General features: G+C 38.3%; 1 protein-coding gene and 4 non-coding genes across 5 annotated transcripts; 4 read left to right on the top strand and 1 right to left on the bottom strand.

Annotated features, from left to right (window-relative positions):
* The first annotated feature begins 5,681 nt into the window (after window positions 1-5,681).
* On the top strand, window positions 5,682-5,825 carry LOC121788393. The gene has a single exon (XR_006047731.1). It is a non-coding gene; the product is annotated as a small nucleolar RNA snoR134 (small nucleolar RNA).
* Window positions 5,826-6,058: 233 nt separating this feature from the next.
* Window positions 6,059-6,148, top strand: LOC121788392. Its single transcript, XR_006047730.1, has one exon. It is a non-coding gene; the product is annotated as a small nucleolar RNA U36a (small nucleolar RNA).
* A 27-nt stretch (window positions 6,149-6,175) lies between these two features.
* LOC121788390 lies at window positions 6,176-6,266 on the top strand. Its single transcript, XR_006047728.1, has one exon. It is a non-coding gene; the product is annotated as a small nucleolar RNA Z223 (small nucleolar RNA).
* A 305-nt stretch (window positions 6,267-6,571) lies between these two features.
* On the top strand, window positions 6,572-6,680 carry LOC121788391. The gene has a single exon (XR_006047729.1). It is a non-coding gene; the product is annotated as a small nucleolar RNA snoR97 (small nucleolar RNA).
* Window positions 6,681-8,339: 1,659 nt separating this feature from the next.
* LOC121788387 lies at window positions 8,340-9,701 on the bottom strand. Its single transcript, XM_042187072.1, has one exon. It carries the CDS (start codon window positions 9,699-9,701, stop codon window positions 8,340-8,342), a length of 1,362 nt encoding a protein of 453 aa, XP_042043006.1.
* Between the last annotated feature and the right edge of the window lie 7,714 nt (window positions 9,702-17,415).

Below are 17,415 nucleotides of genomic sequence, written 5' to 3'. Positions count from 1 at the left end.
CGAATCTGTGTTTATATATTACAGAATTGTTTGACTTTGATTATCGTCTTTGTATATTTCTAGAATGTACAACCTCCTTTTGCCATTAATTATTTTTCCTTTTTTTACATGTTCGTCAATATATGTCTTATTTCATTTTTACCATATTTGGTAAGTGTGTCATATTTTTCACTAACTTATTTCACTCACATTTTATTATAAACCAATATATAAAAGTAGGCTCCACATTCCACCAACTTTTCTACCCACTTTATTTCATAAAGTCAAATAATTTCTTAAAACTCGTGCCGATCAAATATGGAACATTTAATAGCGGACGGATGGAGTAATTTTCATGGTTTAGGAGATAGTGGGCTTTTGTCTTTCACGTGGATAGGCTTTTTTAGTGCTTGATAAAAAAAATACATTCATAAGAGCGTTCACAATGGTGCAAAAATCGGGTGGACGATTCGTTTTACTCGTCCGCGATCGTCCGCCCATTGTAGAGGGAAGGACGATTGGGCGGACGAGTCGGGCGACCGATCTTTCGGTCGGGGTCAATGCCTCGCCCGACCCCTCGTCCGCCCATTGATGCGTTTTTGTGATTTTTTTTATCTCTAAACTTCTATATATACTCTCTCCTTCATTCATTTTTTACACGGTCGACGACGATATGTCGATGTTCGGCGGTGGCGGTGGTGGCGCCCGTTGGCCCGGCCACGAAGATTACCGGGTCGAGACTCTTGGATCTGTGGGTCCACTTTCGTTTACGAGTCTGAGTTCGATCCATTCTTCAACACCGACGCCTACCGAGTCTAGGAGATGGAGTCGAGCTGTGGGCAACCTTCCACTCGTGAGACAACAAGGAGGAAGAAGAGGATGGCGAGGAAGGAAAAAGCGACAGTCGTCCCACTCCCATCCAACGATCCCAACAACGAGTACGTCGTGGGGCGTACAGACTACACCATGGACGAGTACATGAAGGTGGTTGAGTGTTGGGTCGATATATCGGAAGATTCGATATACGTCAACCACCAGACTTCGGCCAGGAAGTGGGATCGCATTGATGCCAGATACAACTCGGTGAAGCTGAGTTGGGCATATAAGCGGAAAAAGGAGCAGCTCCACAAGTGTTGGGATCAGATCAAGCTCCACGTCAACAACTTCAGGGATATCTACGCGAAGTTGAGGGACGGAAGAGGCAGCGGAGAGAGCATGGAGGATGTCATTCAGAAGGCAATGACCGAGTACCAGTCGAAGTACGGGCAGCTCAAGTTCTATGACATCTGGTTGATCTTGAAGGACAAGCCGAAGTTCGACGGAGGGATATCGGTCGCACCCTCAGCGCCGAAGCGGATGAAGAACACCACCAGTGGCGATTACACGAACAGTGGCGGCCCGTCGCCTATGGATCTCAACGCTGAGCCGTAAGGAAGTTTCGGCACGCCTACGTCTACTTTTAGGCATCACGTTGGCAACAAGACTGCCAGAACCCAGGCAAAAGGGAACGCAGCCGCGTCTGGATATGCTCCTCCGCCTGCGCCATCTACTCAGCTCGTGGCCTCAGTGTTCCAGGAGTTCGGTGGTTTCGCGAGAGTTACGACTATAGATTGGTACATGACTTAACCGCTAGCCTTCCAAGTATCAATTCGTCATTGTTGAAAGGGCAAGTGTTTAAAAGTAATTACTGCATGACTAAATTGCCCTGACTTGGTTTATGAATGACAACCGAAGCATAAATTCGTCATTGTTCTCATAGGTCTTCTAATCCAAACAAACCCCTCCCCCCCCCAAAAAAAAGGTTGAAAATTGATGGGGTTGGCAGCGGAAACATGAATAAATCAGAGAACTAGATCTATTTAGCAGATTATTTAGACAAACTATATTCGCGCAATTATCACATGTATCATTCTCATAACTTGAATTAAAACATGCTTTTGATTAATTGAAATCTAAAACATGCTTTTCTATGGAATAGAAGTTGTACCTTCTTGATTCTCCAAAGAATCGCGGATGGCTTGCTACTTCTCCACGTGTCGATCTTCAATACTCGACCACGGATCTTCTGACTGGTTCCCAAACCGTATTCCGATATCAGTGTGGGCTGATCTCACCAGAACACTAGGACTCGAATAAAGAAGACATAAATTCTCACGGAGGAGAGCTGAAAAAATCGTCCATTTCTTAATGCAATGGGGACGAAAATTTTCAATAAAATATTATGTGTGTTTGTCTCTCCTTTATTCTACTATTTATATTAAGTTCATATTGGACCGAGACAGAGATCTATGGAAGGTTTTGGATATGACATACCCCAATTAGCTTAGGACTAATTAAATTGAATCCACAATTTAATACAAGCTTATATTGGAATATTATTTGTAGCCACTACAGAAATAATATTGCACTGCCCATCCAAATCTTAAATTACGAGTAATCCAGGTTTCCATTTTAAATAAAATGTTTATTTCCCGCACTAAAGATATAAATGTCCATTAATTAATTATTGTCTGCTATGGACGAAAATTAATTAATTTCTTATTAATTCCAAGGGTGGACTTAGCACGAAACACTTATTTATTATTCATAGAGTAATCAAATTCCAACTAGCTAGGTTCCGGATAATAAAACCTTATTTAATTAATCTCTGTGAAGAGATAGCGTTTCTAAAGCCTATGATTAAGGACGAGCCTGATATAATAAATCTCACATTATAGATAAATTATCTGGTCTCATGGTCTGATTATTTATCTCCATCAATTTTAAAACCTGACAAATCTATGTTCTTACACAAATACCCTCATATTAACATATTTTTTTTACACAAACATCCTTTGTTTTTATTTCTCTAATTTTAAAAGTATACTCTATTTATTATGAAAGTTAATTAAAATAGATAATATTATCATTATTTATTTTAATTATTATTTTAGAAACCCTATCGTTGGGGAACAGTGGTGCAAACCCAAACTCCACATTAGTATGATATTGTCCGTTTTAGGCAAAACCCTCACGATTTTGCTCTTGGGGTACTCCCTAAAAGACCTCATACTAATGGAGTTGAATTAACACATATATATGCTTACGACTCTTGTTTATTCTTCAATGTGGGATATTGTTTGCCTCCATACCTATCAAAAAACATAAAAAATAAAATGAATATTTCCTACCAAACGTGTGTAGTTATATGGATGATAATTTAGGATAATTTTATAAACCTACCAAACTATACCAACATTGTTTTTTTAACTTTTTTTTCCCTCTTACTTATTTCTATTTTCCTATTATTTTACCGATTGGAAATTAAATTTCATAATACTATATAGATTTGTTACTACTATAAAACTAATTTTATACTAGTACTAGTAGGAAGAGAAAGACATAAAGAATAAATCTTTGCAGGCGGTGGAGTAATTAAAAAGAACTTCTTCACTAAACACACCCTAAGGCCACACGCAACGCGTTACGCGGGTGACCCGTGTTTCGTTACGGAGTGACGGATCGGTGGCGGGACCCGTTGCAGCATCTCGTCCCGTCACTATCACGCCGGGCCGCCCGTCCCTCCGAGACCCGTTGCGTGACGCCCACTCGCATGCCCGCGAGTGAGATTCGTCACGCTGACACAATAAATCATTTTTTTAAAAAAAATCGAATTAAAATTAAAAAAAAATTTAAAAATTGCAAACGGTAATGTTACCGTTTTTATAGCCGTTTTCATTTTATTTATTTTTTTTTATTTTTTTTACTCTATAAATACTCCTAATTCATTCTCATTTCACACACAATTACACATCTATTCTTCCCAAACCATCTTCATTTCCTCTCCAATTTTCATCGCAAATCATCTCTCTTTTATTCTTCCCCAAATTTAATCCATCTCATGGATCCGTATGAGCAAATGCGTCGAATAATGGAAGAATCACTTGAAGAAGATCGACGCCGGGAGGCGGAGGAAGCCGCGCCGCCCCAAAGACGCTCCCGGATTTACATCCATCGTAACCGGGAGGAAGCCGCCGCAAGGTTAGTCCGCGACTACTTCTGCGATAACCCGATGTGGGGAGATACCTACTTCCGTCGCTATTTCCGCATGCGGCGACCACTATTTCTCCACATCGCAAATACATTGGCGGTCTGGGAAGAGTTCTTCCAAGAAAGGTTCGATGCCGTCGGACGTCCCAGCCACACGACGCTGCAGAAATGTACGACAGCAATCCGTCAGCTTGTGACTGGACAAACAACGGACGTGTTCGACGAATACCTCCACATTGGAGACAGCACTGGGAGAATGTGCTTGCTCCAATTCTGCAAAGGCGTCCGGGCAGCCTTTACCTACAAATTTCTCCGGAAGCCAAGCACGACAGATTGCCAGTTTCTGCCCCGCCTTCACGACAAGTGCACGGATTCCCCGGAATGCTTGGCAGCGTCGATTGCATGCACTGGCAATGGAAGAATTGCCCGGTGGCGTGGAGAGGGTCGTTCACGAGCTGCCATAAAGGCACCCACCCCACCATTATACTCGAGGCCGTCGCCGACTACCGGTTATGGATCTGGCATGCGTACTTCGGGGTCCCCGGCTCAAACAACGACATAAACGTGATCCACCAATCCGACCTCTTTACCGAAGTTTTGGATGGTAAAGCTTCGGCCATCAACTTCACCGCTAACAACCGGCGCTATAAAATGGGGTACTATCTTGCCGACGACATCTACCCGAAGTGGCCAACCTTCGTGAAGACGTGCCCCATGCCTGTGAACGCAAAGCAGACGCTTTTTGCGCAGAAGCAGGAGGCTGCTCGGAAGGATGTGGAGCCGGCGTTCGGGGTTCTCCAAGCGCGCTTCAACATTATCAAAGCCTCGGCTCGTACGTGGTTCATGGAGAGAATGGTCGACATCATGCATACGTGCATTATCTTGCACAACATGATTGTCCAAGACGAAGGACCCGAGGCGGGAAATTGGTTCGACCCTGAAGCCCCCGGAAGCTCAACCGCAAGTAGTCCGGCTCGAAGTGGAGTGCATCCTTCTATACAAGAACAATTGTCTATTCGAGCAAGGACACATGACTCTTCCGCCCACGCCCAACTCCAAGATGATCTAATGGAGCTCATTTGGGCAAACTTTGGTGGAGAAAATTAAATTATGTATTTTGTAATTTTTTAGGATTTTTAATTATGTTTTTTTTTTAAATTTTTTACAAATTTTATGTTGTAATATTATTTTATTTTTAATGAAGTGTGTTGTTTATTAATTGAATTTGTCGGAAAAAAAAATAAAAAAAATGAAATTGAATGTATAGTAATTTAAGGGACGGTTAAGGGACGGATAAGGGACGAAGGGTTGCAGGTTCCATCTCTTAGTTAAGGGATGTAGTAAAAAAGTACAGTGGGGCATGTAGATAGTAATTTAAGGGACGGTATAGTGACAGCGTTGTAGATGACCTAATTCTTTATTACCGGGTAAACGGCCCCGGCTTTAGTTCGATTTCGGATTCGGACTATCCAGATGCACATTTTTCCGGCCCAATCCTGATTAGGGTTTCTCTATAAAATCCAAGTATATGCATCTCTTCCTCACTCTTCCAATCTACAACACAAAGTATTGAACTCCTTCGCTCTAGATCTCAATTTGAGAAATCACCCAAATTTCTGTCGTTATAGTTTTCATTTTCTTATTGTTATTTCTATTTCCGCAGGCCTCAATTTATGCATGTAGCAACCCGGGCTCCTCTGAAAATTCATATGAAGAATGAAGTCCCAAAGCTCGTGCGATAACGACGCCGTTTAGTGTTGCAGATTTGCCGCTGTACCTTCTCACGGCCTATTTGTGTCAAAACAACGGCAACAATCATTCATCTGCACTCGTAATTTCTCTCTTTGTTTTTGTTTATTTTTTTTAATAATTGGATTGCCTCACCACACCTTTAGCTTGTTTTCTGAAATTTTTCAATGAAAAATTGAGCTAGTCATAGAGGCAAAGATTTAGCGGCTTTCACGTGGGGGTTTACAATTTCCCATTGTTTTACCTCTAAAAATGTCCGCTATATTTGATGCACAATTCCAGATTTTTCGAAATTAGGTTTTGGCTATGATTAAAAGATTATCCGCGCTTCTGAGATTTCCAATCGATGAAGTAGATTGATAATAATGGTTGAATTTCTTAATATGAGCCAATTTATTAATTTTTATTTATTTATATGCTTTGGTTGTGATGATTAATAATCAGCTTAACGCCAGTTCTGCTTCAGAAAATTCTTGATCGATAGAGCTGTATAATTATCTGAACCTTATTAAATTTATTTTTTAATAGGTTTTAATTCTATTTTTAACTCAATTTCCCCAATTTATCTTGTTGAGAATTTAATCTTTTTACTGCCCGTGATGGTTGTTGGATAGTATATGAGGTGCAGTGAATCCGAGTTCTGCTTATGCAGATGAACCTCTCGGTGGATCTACATTCCTATTGATTATAATTAACATGCTGAGGCAAATATGTTTTCTTAATGTAATATTCTGTATATCATTTGAATTTTATAAGGATTACTTTTAATTTGTTTAGACAGAGAGTTTTACTATACCCTCTTTCTTGGTTTTTTAACATCTTATTGATTGAGGGTCTGAAAAACTCGTATATCAAAGGTGTTGTCATCAGCTTCTTCTTTCGATTTTGCAACGAGACTGGAGTTAAATAACAGCACTAGATTATTCTGTAAAGTTGCTATTTTCATTTATGATAGTGTATTGGTTTAATTTTGTTTCTGTTGTGTTTGGATTTAATTTTTATGTGATGAAAGGTTCCTTTGTTTGTGTAGATATTGAGTTTTACTATATCTCTAAATCTTGTAGGTTGAAGGTCTGAAACAATGTTTTAGTTGTATAATTCCATTTTTTAATTTTTATGTGTACTCATATAAATCGGTTTTGGTTGTGTGTGGATTATTAAGTTATTGCCATCACTTTCCAACTACATCTTCAAATCGGTCATCAAATAAACCCTACTATCAATTACTATGTGCTTCAGCTAACGGTTGGTTTAAAGGAATTAACCTCTGATTTGATTGATATCTAAATACCGACTTGCGCTTCTCTACTCTTATATTCTTTAAATTGACCTTAAATAATTCATGCCTAGCACCTCTAGGCAAGAATTACCAGAGATATAGGGTAGCGAAAGCCTTTCATACATACCCAATGGCACCTATTAATCAATAAATTTTCTATCTAGATTGCGAAAAACTATTTACTATAAGCAGTGAACTGGATGAAGGTTTTTAGTGAAACGCTACCGTTAAAATTAGGAGCCATTTGTCCTTTTTGCTGAGATCATCATGAAAACTAGTTCCAATTTCACTATTATGGAACAATTGAGAAAATTGAAATGTTATATTCGATTATTCGAGTTTCAAAATTATGGAAATGGCCAAAAATTCAATGAAGAATTATGATTTAATAATATTTATCCCTAAATTAAAAAATAAAATGAGTTTTCTAATTTGATAACCTTTTAGTAAAAAATAAATTAGAATTGTAAAAGCAGTATTCAATATATGGATATTACATTCATATCTCGATATAAGTAAAAATAATTTTAAGTGATAAAATTAATTTACTAAAAGCTAATATTCAACAAAGTATGATTACTCCTATATAAGTAAAATCAATATTCGATATATTATAAAATAATTATAATTTAACCACCTGTGTGGGCAATATAACAATATTAACTTAAACCACTGATCATATAAATCATGCAGCAAGTGAAGTTAATTTAAAAAGTAAGCATGCGTAAGCTATTGTCCAACGTAAACCAACTGAAATATAAAGTTGCAAAAGTTAGTAATTGAAAAAGTAAGCACATTACAAAAATTTGACAATGAAAAGGGTGTAGTAATTGACTCCAAACGCTGCCGTTTAATTGGCACAGCAGCCCCTGCTGTGTTCCCACCACAGCAGGGGATCCTCCCCCATCGTGATCCCGTTACTTTCATGGGGAGCACACGAATACTAGAATAGTAGTAGTTTTTTTTAGAATTCATAAGCATTTTGCTCCTTTTTTGTGATTGTGTGAGTTTTTCTAGCAGCAAACAAGTTATATTTGGTGAACAAGTCAGCATCTAAATCAAATATTCATTCAAAACCATATTTGTTGTTTAGTAGTCGTATGTTTTACTACATAGTCCATTTCAGTATTTCCATACTTATCTAAGACATGTATATATGCTTTCATTCCAAGACATACACTATTATAGCAAAGCACAAGTATGCTTGAACAAGAAACATTAACATCTTACTCCTTAAAACCCCATTTATTATATTTACCACAAACAATGCAAAAAACACAATCCCAACCAAAACTCCCACATTTCAACGCTCTTCTTCTTCATCATCTTCGTCATAGCTCAGAACTTGACACACAGAATTCTCCACGTCCACTCCCTCATCAATAGAAAAGTATGACTTCCTCCCAACTAGTTGAGCAACCTTCTTGGCAGGCCCCGAGTCACGTGGACTCCTGTTGCAGCGAGCGATCCTCAGCCTCGGAAGAAGGCCAGGCGCTGCCACAACACATCCAGGAGACTTCTCCCCCTCTCCCTCTCCCTCTCCCCCCACACTGCTATGAACTATAATCTCACTAGGAATCTCCCACCTTTTCTTCACCCGGCCCTCGCCTTCATTAGCCCTCGTCTTCCCCACGGAAAAAGACCGCGTCTTCTCAACCCTTTTCCCTGCATCACCATCACTCTCCAGCAACGATATCTTCCTCATCGCCGAAGCCTGAGACGCGCCCTGATTAAACCTACTCGCCACCACCCTCCCCGGCCTAGACGCCTTCTTGTTTGGAACCGATTTCTCGCCATCCCTAAACAGCTTCTTTGGCTGGACTGAGCTTAAAACAGATTCTTCCTTCTTCACAGCCTTTCTTGAACCAATGGTGGTCACGGCTTGCCTCGATTTCGCAGCAAATTTCCTCGATTTCGGGCTCAAACTGCAGCTCTCCACCCTCTCCTCATCAATCCCCTGCAACTTAAACAAGCAAGATTGCCTCCTACTCTGCAGAGAGGTGGTGTTGATCACCATCTGCCTCGATTTCGCCGCCCCGAAAATCTCCGAAGGCCCCAAACTCATCCCTCTACGCCCTGCAGAAAGGATTTCTGCTGGCCCTAAACTAATCCCTCTTCTGTTAGCCTTTGTTCTAGCGCCCAAATTCGAAATCTCATCATTCTTGCTGCCCTGTTTCTGCTCCATGAACTTCACCGCAACGACTCTCCCTCTCTTCTCCACAGCTCCGGCGCTCTCCTTCTCCGCTTTTAAAGCCTCCAATCTCGAGTTCAATCGCGCCATTTGCAACACGATTTCTTCAATCTCCTCGTCGATTTTCAAGACTCGATTTTTCTCGAAACCCTTGTCCTCGATTGCTCTCATTTTCGATCTCTGAACTGATTCGACCTCGGTGAGCTGCTTAAACGGTGTCGTAGAGGTCGATTTGGGGAAAGGGGAAACAGAGGGGAATTGATTTTGATTCAATGATGCGAAAACTTGATTTTCTTTATCAGAAACGGAATCGAAAGAGGAATTAGGGTTTCCGAAAGTCGGCTTCAGAGATACCCAGGGCTGCTTGCTTGCCGCCAAATCTTCAGAAATCTCGCCGTTGTCGAAGGCGGCGTTGTTCCATATCTGCAGATCGGCAGAAGAATCCGCAGCGTCTAAGAACTGCGGCACGCTCATTTTTTTTTCACTAAAATAGGCTTCGAATTGATCGATTGAAGAACAAAATGTGACCGAAATCTTGAATAAGAAATCGGAGGAAATGGATTGAGTTTGAAAAGAAATTTTTGTGATGTTTATGTTGGGGTTTTAGACCGTTTGAGTTTCAAATAAACGTTATTCAATAGCCAGCTCCATCGTGGCCGTTGGATGGGAAACGCTCCGATTTATTTAATGGTTAATTTTGTGTTGAAACTTGAAACTTCAATTAAACTTCCAAATGTGAATGTAATTAAAACGCCATAATGAGTTTCGTAGTAATTAAAATTTGAGAAAAGATAACTTAACAAAAATTGTATATACAATATACCCTTTAATTTAGTTCTATTTTTAGGATATAATTTTATGTCTAATTTATCCTTATTTAATATTGAATATTTTTACTCTATGGCCATGTTTGGTTGGCGGGAAAGTAAAGTTGGCAAGGAAAATGATTCTTGGGAAAATGAATCCCGGGAATATGATTTCTAATTCTAATAACTTTACTTTCCCGTGTTTGGAAAATATCAAGATTTGAAAGTATATATTTGATTTAAACACTAAACTAAAAATATATTTATCATTTTTTATTTATAAAAATTAATAATACATATTATTTAATAAATTATTAATTACCAATGATAATAATTATATTATTTTATTTATTATTACGATGGATAGTTTAAATATGGATTATACATCATAATATATAATAATATAATAATAAATAAGATTATTATTATTATTATTATCATCATTATATTTACTTAATTTTTAATTGTATAAATTTTATAATTTAAAATTTCACTACAATTTTATTGTTAATTACTAATTTATAAATTAATAATTATTATATTATTATATAATTATAATTATATTTAATTATTTAATAAATTATATTATTATGATAATAACACAATGTCCTTTTTTTAAAATAACTCCTATATAAGGGAGGAAATTATAAATAAACTCCTATACTATAGATAGGAGGAAAATACAACTGATGTTGTCAAGAGGGCTCGAACTCAGCACCTCATGCAATAATGTCTAAACTCTTTGCCGCTAGGACAAAGGCTCTGGACTTATTATTATTATTATGATGATGATAAAAATAAAAATAAATATTAATAATATAGTTATAAATATGATAATTTGAATTATAGTTATTTATTATCCTGAAATTAAGTATGGTTTATACTTTTAAATTATTTTTAAAACATTGTAATAAATGGTGGTGGTGGTGGTGGTGGTGATAAACTGTACTATATTGCATTAAATATGTAAGAATCCTAAAACTGAGAAAAAAATACCTAAAAAAAGTTAGGATTCAGAATCCTGGAAAGTTGTACTAACTTTCCTTGTTTCAGGATTTTTATTACTTTCTCAGTTTGATTAAAAACGGAAACAAACACAAGAATTTAAAATTTAATGAATCAGATTACTTTCTCAGACAGAATCCTGGCAACCAAACATGACCTATTAGTTTAGGAAACCCGCATTGATTTAGATTATGAATTATTTATGGTAATACTAATTAACACACTACATAATTAAAGTACTATATAATTTAATAAAGTAACATAAGCATATTTTTTAAAGAAAATTATGTTTGATCATTTTATACTTTAGTATTTAGTATTTTTTGTCATTTGTATTATTTTTTCATAACTTGTTTGATCTTTTTTTTGTTAATTTTTTTTATTTTAAATTATCATGCGAATAAATCATCAATGTTGTGACAATAAAATAATTTAATATGTGAAAAAATAAATTAAAATAATAAAGCATTTCTATATTTGATATGTGGAATGTATGAGAAAATATTATAGCCATAATGATTTAACAGCTCTTGCATTATCTTTTTATTTTTGTGCTATTTTCTTTTAATACTATTTTTCCTTAGCCTGTTTCCTTTTTCATTATATCCAAAAGCAGATATATGAATACTTTTTATTTTAATTAAATTTTAGTGATGGGTATTTTTATACTAAGAAAATATTAATTATTATTTCTTTTTTAATTAACATGAAGGGTGTTTATAGTAGAAATTAAGTACATATACAGGTAGTTGCATTTATATTTATAATTTTTAGAATTATTCAATCATGAAACAGTTCGATGCAAATTAATTTTTTTACTTATTTTTTAATATTATATCAATTTTAATTACATTTCATGATTTTTTATTCTAGATGTAGAGAGTAAAATGAAATTGACTTAGTGTTAATTAAGTTGTTGAATGACGATACTCATGAATTGAGTACATATTCTAATACTATCATTTTTATAGTTTACACTTTTTTGCTTTAGTCATTTTATAATTTACAATTTTTCAATGCGAATGACTACCGATTAGTTGGGTGACAATAAAAAATGTATTTTTCTGTAGTATATATTGAATTCATTTATGTTTCATGGTTTTTAAATAATGTAGAGTCGCGAGAAAATTGATCTAATGATTACCGATTAGTTGGATGACAATAAAACATTAAATTAAATATATATACATGTAGTCACTTTTAGAATCATTCAATAATAGTAAATTAGTATGTGAATGACTATTAATTTTGTTTCATGTTTTTTCACTCAAGAAGAGTACATAAATTGATTTAGCTATAGACTTGATTTACTTATGTACACTTCTTGACTGAAAAACAAGAAACAAAAGTGCAGTTATGTAGCTTTATGCTAGAATGAATTATCTTTCCTAAGGCCATCCACAATAGGAATAGCCCAGCAATAGCCCAGCCATAGCCTAGCCACTGCCATATCATCAGCACTAAAAATCCTCCTGCCACATCAGCCACAGCCTAGCCACATCATAAATAGCCCAGCCACATCAATAGCCACATCACTAATAACAATGATATAAAATGACATAATTAACAATCACACAATATACGGAATTTAATTTATGAGACATATACGGGAAACATTAATAATACTATCCACATCACTATTAACAAATATATACAAAATGAAATAATTAACAATCACACAATATACGGAATTAAATTTACGCCACAAAAACGAGAAAATTCACTAATATTAATAAAATTTAAAAAGTACATTAATTAAAAAAAATTACATAATTTAAAAAAAAACTAACGTCGTGCAGTCCTCCGCGCCCATAACTCTTCAATTAAATCCTTTTGGAGTCGAATATGAGCCTCCGTTTGGCGCATGTCGGCATGTGCTTGGAGGCGACCGTCTTCATCGTGGGGTACCCTACTCCGTACGTTAGGGGCGGCTACGCCGTGGCTTGGACCAGCTTCATTATCGTCGTTGGCCCAATCAGTCAGTTGTCCACCTTCATCTTCGACAATCATGTTGTGCATGATTATACATGCGTACATTATATCAGCAATGCAGTCGACGTGCCACAAACGCGTTGGCCCCTTAACCGCCGCCCATCGAGCCTGGAGTACTCGTTAATACAAGTGGTGCGAATGAAAATGACGGGCAAGTCGCGTATATATAGTGTTTCGGAAATAAAAAAAAATTAAAAATTCGCGCTAGGCGGTGCGCTAGGCGATCCGGACGCTGCAATAGCGCCTAGCGGATCGCCTGGCGCCGCGGAACCGCCGAGCGCTAGGCGGTTTTTTTCCGCGAAATCGGCTAGGCGGCTGCAATAGTTCGCCTAGCGCACCGCCTAGCGCCGGCGCTCGGCTAGGCGGTGCGCTAGACACTATTGTGGATGCTCTAAATGTGCAGTTATTAAACTTAGAAACTTAATCTTCCCTAAATAGTTATAAAAGGGTAAATATGTAATGTATAAACTATTGTGAATGTAAAATACCTAAATATTCCAATATTGTATACACAATTTTTGTTAATTTATCACTAATTTTGGAGGTCGCCATATTTCTCCTTATATTTTCTCTTTTTCTCATGTATCCTTTTTAATTCTCACTCGTTTTAAAATTTCATAAATGTTGGTTAATCCTATATTTTTATTATAAGTTCATGATTGAAAGTATCCTTTCCTATTTGATCTCTTCGAATTTCATATTCGAAGTTGCACTGATTTATAGTCAGAAATAGATTAGAAGTTAGAACCAATAGTTGATGACACCAATAACTTAATATAAATTTTTTTCATTGAATGAAAATGGTGAAATCCTTTTTGTAACGTTTGAGTCGGAGAGGTGTTTGATTGAGATCGATGACGAAATGTGTGGAAAGAATTCTCAGATCTTGTATTCAAAACTTGGAAGATTTTTCAGATTGAATTGTTGGGAAAAACTCAAAAAACCAAGTTTCCCTCCTATTCTCTTTTAAACATGCGCCTAACAGCCTTTTAACTAACTAATCAAATCCTACGGCTAGGATTAAAAGATCACTCAGCTGACGATCCGACGGCTCCTGTGTTTCCTCAGCTGATGGACTTGATTATGGCTTCAATCTATATCTGTGATTGCAACGAAGCAATTAACATCCACAAATCTCCACCTTCATTGCTTTGATGAATCCTCCAGCCATTGCTGCCCGCACATCCCCACCAATCTCAGACAAAGCTCAAACTTTTCCTTAGGCAGTGGCTTGGTTAGCATATCAGCCGGATTTACTGCTGTATCAACCTTGAACAGCCTCACTTTCCCACTTTCTACTTCCTCCCTTACAAAATGCAACCGCACGTCAATGTGCTTGCTGCGCTCATGGAAGACTTGATGCTTCGCCAAACTCAAGGCACCATTGTTGTCACACCCTATTGGAACTGCCTGTTGCTGCACTCCAAAATCAGCAGCTATCCCCCTAAGCCAAGTGCTCTCCTTCACAGCCGCTGTCAATGATATATATTCTGCTTCAGCTGTGGAGAGAGCCACCACATTTTGTAGCCCCGACTTCCAGCTAACAGCAGCTCCATACATGGTGAAAATGTACCCGGTTTGAGATTTTCTGGTATCTATGCTCCCAGCAAAGTCACTATCACAAAATCCAATCAGAGCATCTTCCTTATTGTAATCAGTGCTCTTGAACAGGATCCCTATGTCTCCAGCTCCTCTGAGATACCTCAGTATCCATCTCAAGGCTTGCCAATGCTCTCTGCCATGGTTGCTCATATACCTGCTGGTGCAGCTAATTGCTTGTGCCACATCCGGCCTAGTCCCAATCATGGCATACATCACACTCCCAACCACACTTGCATACGGGATATTCTGCATCTCAAGCTTCTCTTCCTCAGTTTTTGGAGATTGCTCCACAGTCAGTCTGAAATGTTGAGCAATAGGTGTTGCTGTCAATTTAGAGTTTTCCATTCTGAATCTTTTCAAGACTCTCGATATATAGTCAGTTTGGTTTAACCATATTTCCCTTCTTTCCCTATTCCTCACAATATTCATGCCAAGGATTCTCTTTGCTCCACCTAGATCCTTCATATCAAATGCCAAATTCAGATCATTCTTAACCTTTTGAACCTCAGTTCTCGATGCACCTGCCACCAACATGTCATCGACGTATAGGAGCAAGTAAGCCACAACAACTCCACCTCTCTTCTTGATGTATACACACTCATCATAGCTGGACCTTTCAAACCCATTGCTCAGCATATAATCATCAAACTTTCTGTGCCATTGCCGGCTGGCCTGCTTCAGTCCGTAGAGGCTTTTCTTGAGCAAGCACACCTTGCTCTCCATCCCATGCTTCACAAAACCCTCTGGTTGGCACATATAAATGGAGATCACCATGAAGAAATGCCGTTTTTACATCTAATTGTTCAAGTTCCCAGTCAAGTTTTGCCACCACAGCCAATAGGATTCTTATTGATGTGTGCTTTACTACGGGTGAAAACACCTCATTGTAGTCAATTCCTTGCTCTTGAGTGAATCCACGAGCCACTAGCCTCGCTTTGAATCTGATCCTTTCATTATCTGCAGATTCAATTTTCTTTTTGAACAACCATTTGCAAGTTATCAACTTCCTACCCTCCACCTTATCCACCAAAATCCAGGTTCCATTCTTTAGTAGAGAGTCTATCTCATCAATCATTGCTTTCAACCACTGATCCTTCTCCTTACAATTCATGGCTTCCTTGTATGAACCTGGCTCAGAGAATTCCACTTCCTCAGCCACACACAAAGCAAAGTATATCATATCAGAATCTGTATATCTAGCTGGGGGCCTTACATTTCTTCTCCTGGTTCTGTCCCTAGCTAGCTGGTATCCTGCTAACTCTGGTTGTGTTTCACCTGCTTCAGACATCTCTTCATCATCCTTATGTCCAGTAGTTCCCTTATCAATTTCCCCATCAGCCTCCACCTCAAACTGAGCCACATTCTGAGGTTGCTGCATTACCTGATTCTTGCACTTAAATGGCATTTCTGTTTCCACAAAAGTCACATCTCGGCTGATCAAGACCTTGTGGTTTCCTGACTCCACACACCAAAGTCTATAACCCTTCACACCAGTCTCATATCCCAGCATTACACATCTCACTGCCTTGGCATCTAATTTGGACTGCTTCAAGTATGCAAATGCCTTGCATCCAAAAGGTTTAAGATGAGAGTAGTCACCATAACTCCCATACCATCTCAGGTCTGGTGTATCTCCTTCAATGCTAGAAGATGGGCATTTGTTGATCAGTTTCACAGCTGTAGCCACAGCCTCTGGCCAAAACCTCTTCTCCATACCAGAAGAGAGAAGCATACTCCTCACTCTCTCCATGATTGTTCTATTGCCCCTCTCTGCAACACCATTTTGTTGTGGGTTCAATGGGACTGTGCGATGCCTCTTGATGCCCTTAGATTGACAGAACTCCCCAAACTCCTTTGACACAAACTCCAAGCCATTATCACTCCTAAGGCATTTCACCACACACTCTTTCTCCTTTTCAACAACAGCACACCATTCTTTAAATTTTGAGAGAGCCTCAGATTTCTCTTTAAGAATATATACCCAAAATTTTCTTGAATAGTCATCAATCACTGTCATATAGTACTTCCCTCCACCTATTGACAACACTGGGGAAGGTCCCCATAGGTCACTATGTACATAGTCTAAGGGATAATTGGATGTGTGTTTACCTTTCTGAAATGGCAGCTTCTTGGCCTTTCCCATGATACATTCCTCACAAGGTCCATTGAGCTTCTCCTCAACACCCGATATCACCTCTCTCTGTATCAATTCCTTGATGCTACCCATGGCTGGGTGCCCCAATCTTCTGTGCCACCTGACAGTATTTGCTTGATCACTTAACACAACTGCTGATCCATAGAGGTAGTACAGGCTGCCGTTTCTTCTTCCCTTCATAACCACAACTCCACTCCTCCTGACCTCCATAACTCCTTCAGATGAATGAAATGAACATCCCTTTCTCTCTAGCATTCCCAAGGAGATCAGGTTTCTCTTCACCTCAGGTATGTACCTCACCTCACCTCACTCAATATGGCAGAGGAATTATCATCAAGCCTGAACCGGATCTTACCAATCCCTTCAATCTTGCAAACTTGATTATTTCCCAGAACTACAGAGCCATGAGCCTCTGAGATCTCCTCAAACAATTCAAGAGCTGGACACATGTGCAGGCTACATCCCGAGTCTAGAATCCATGGCTCTCCACACCTTTCTCCATAACATTCAAGGCATGTGGAACCTCCATCTCCTGCACACAATCAGAGCTCGATTTGGAGGGGCCATTTTCTTGCGCTTGCTTCCTCTTCCATGCGAAGCAATCTTTCTTTAGATGGCCCGGCTTCTT

The sequence above is a fragment of the Salvia splendens genome, unplaced genomic scaffold (assembly GCF_004379255.2).
Source record: "Salvia splendens isolate huo1 unplaced genomic scaffold, SspV2 ctg1029, whole genome shotgun sequence".
NCBI lineage: Eukaryota > Viridiplantae > Streptophyta > Magnoliopsida > Lamiales > Lamiaceae > Salvia > Salvia splendens.
Note: the sequence above shows the minus strand (reverse complement) of the source record. Positions and strands in the feature narration are given on the sequence as shown.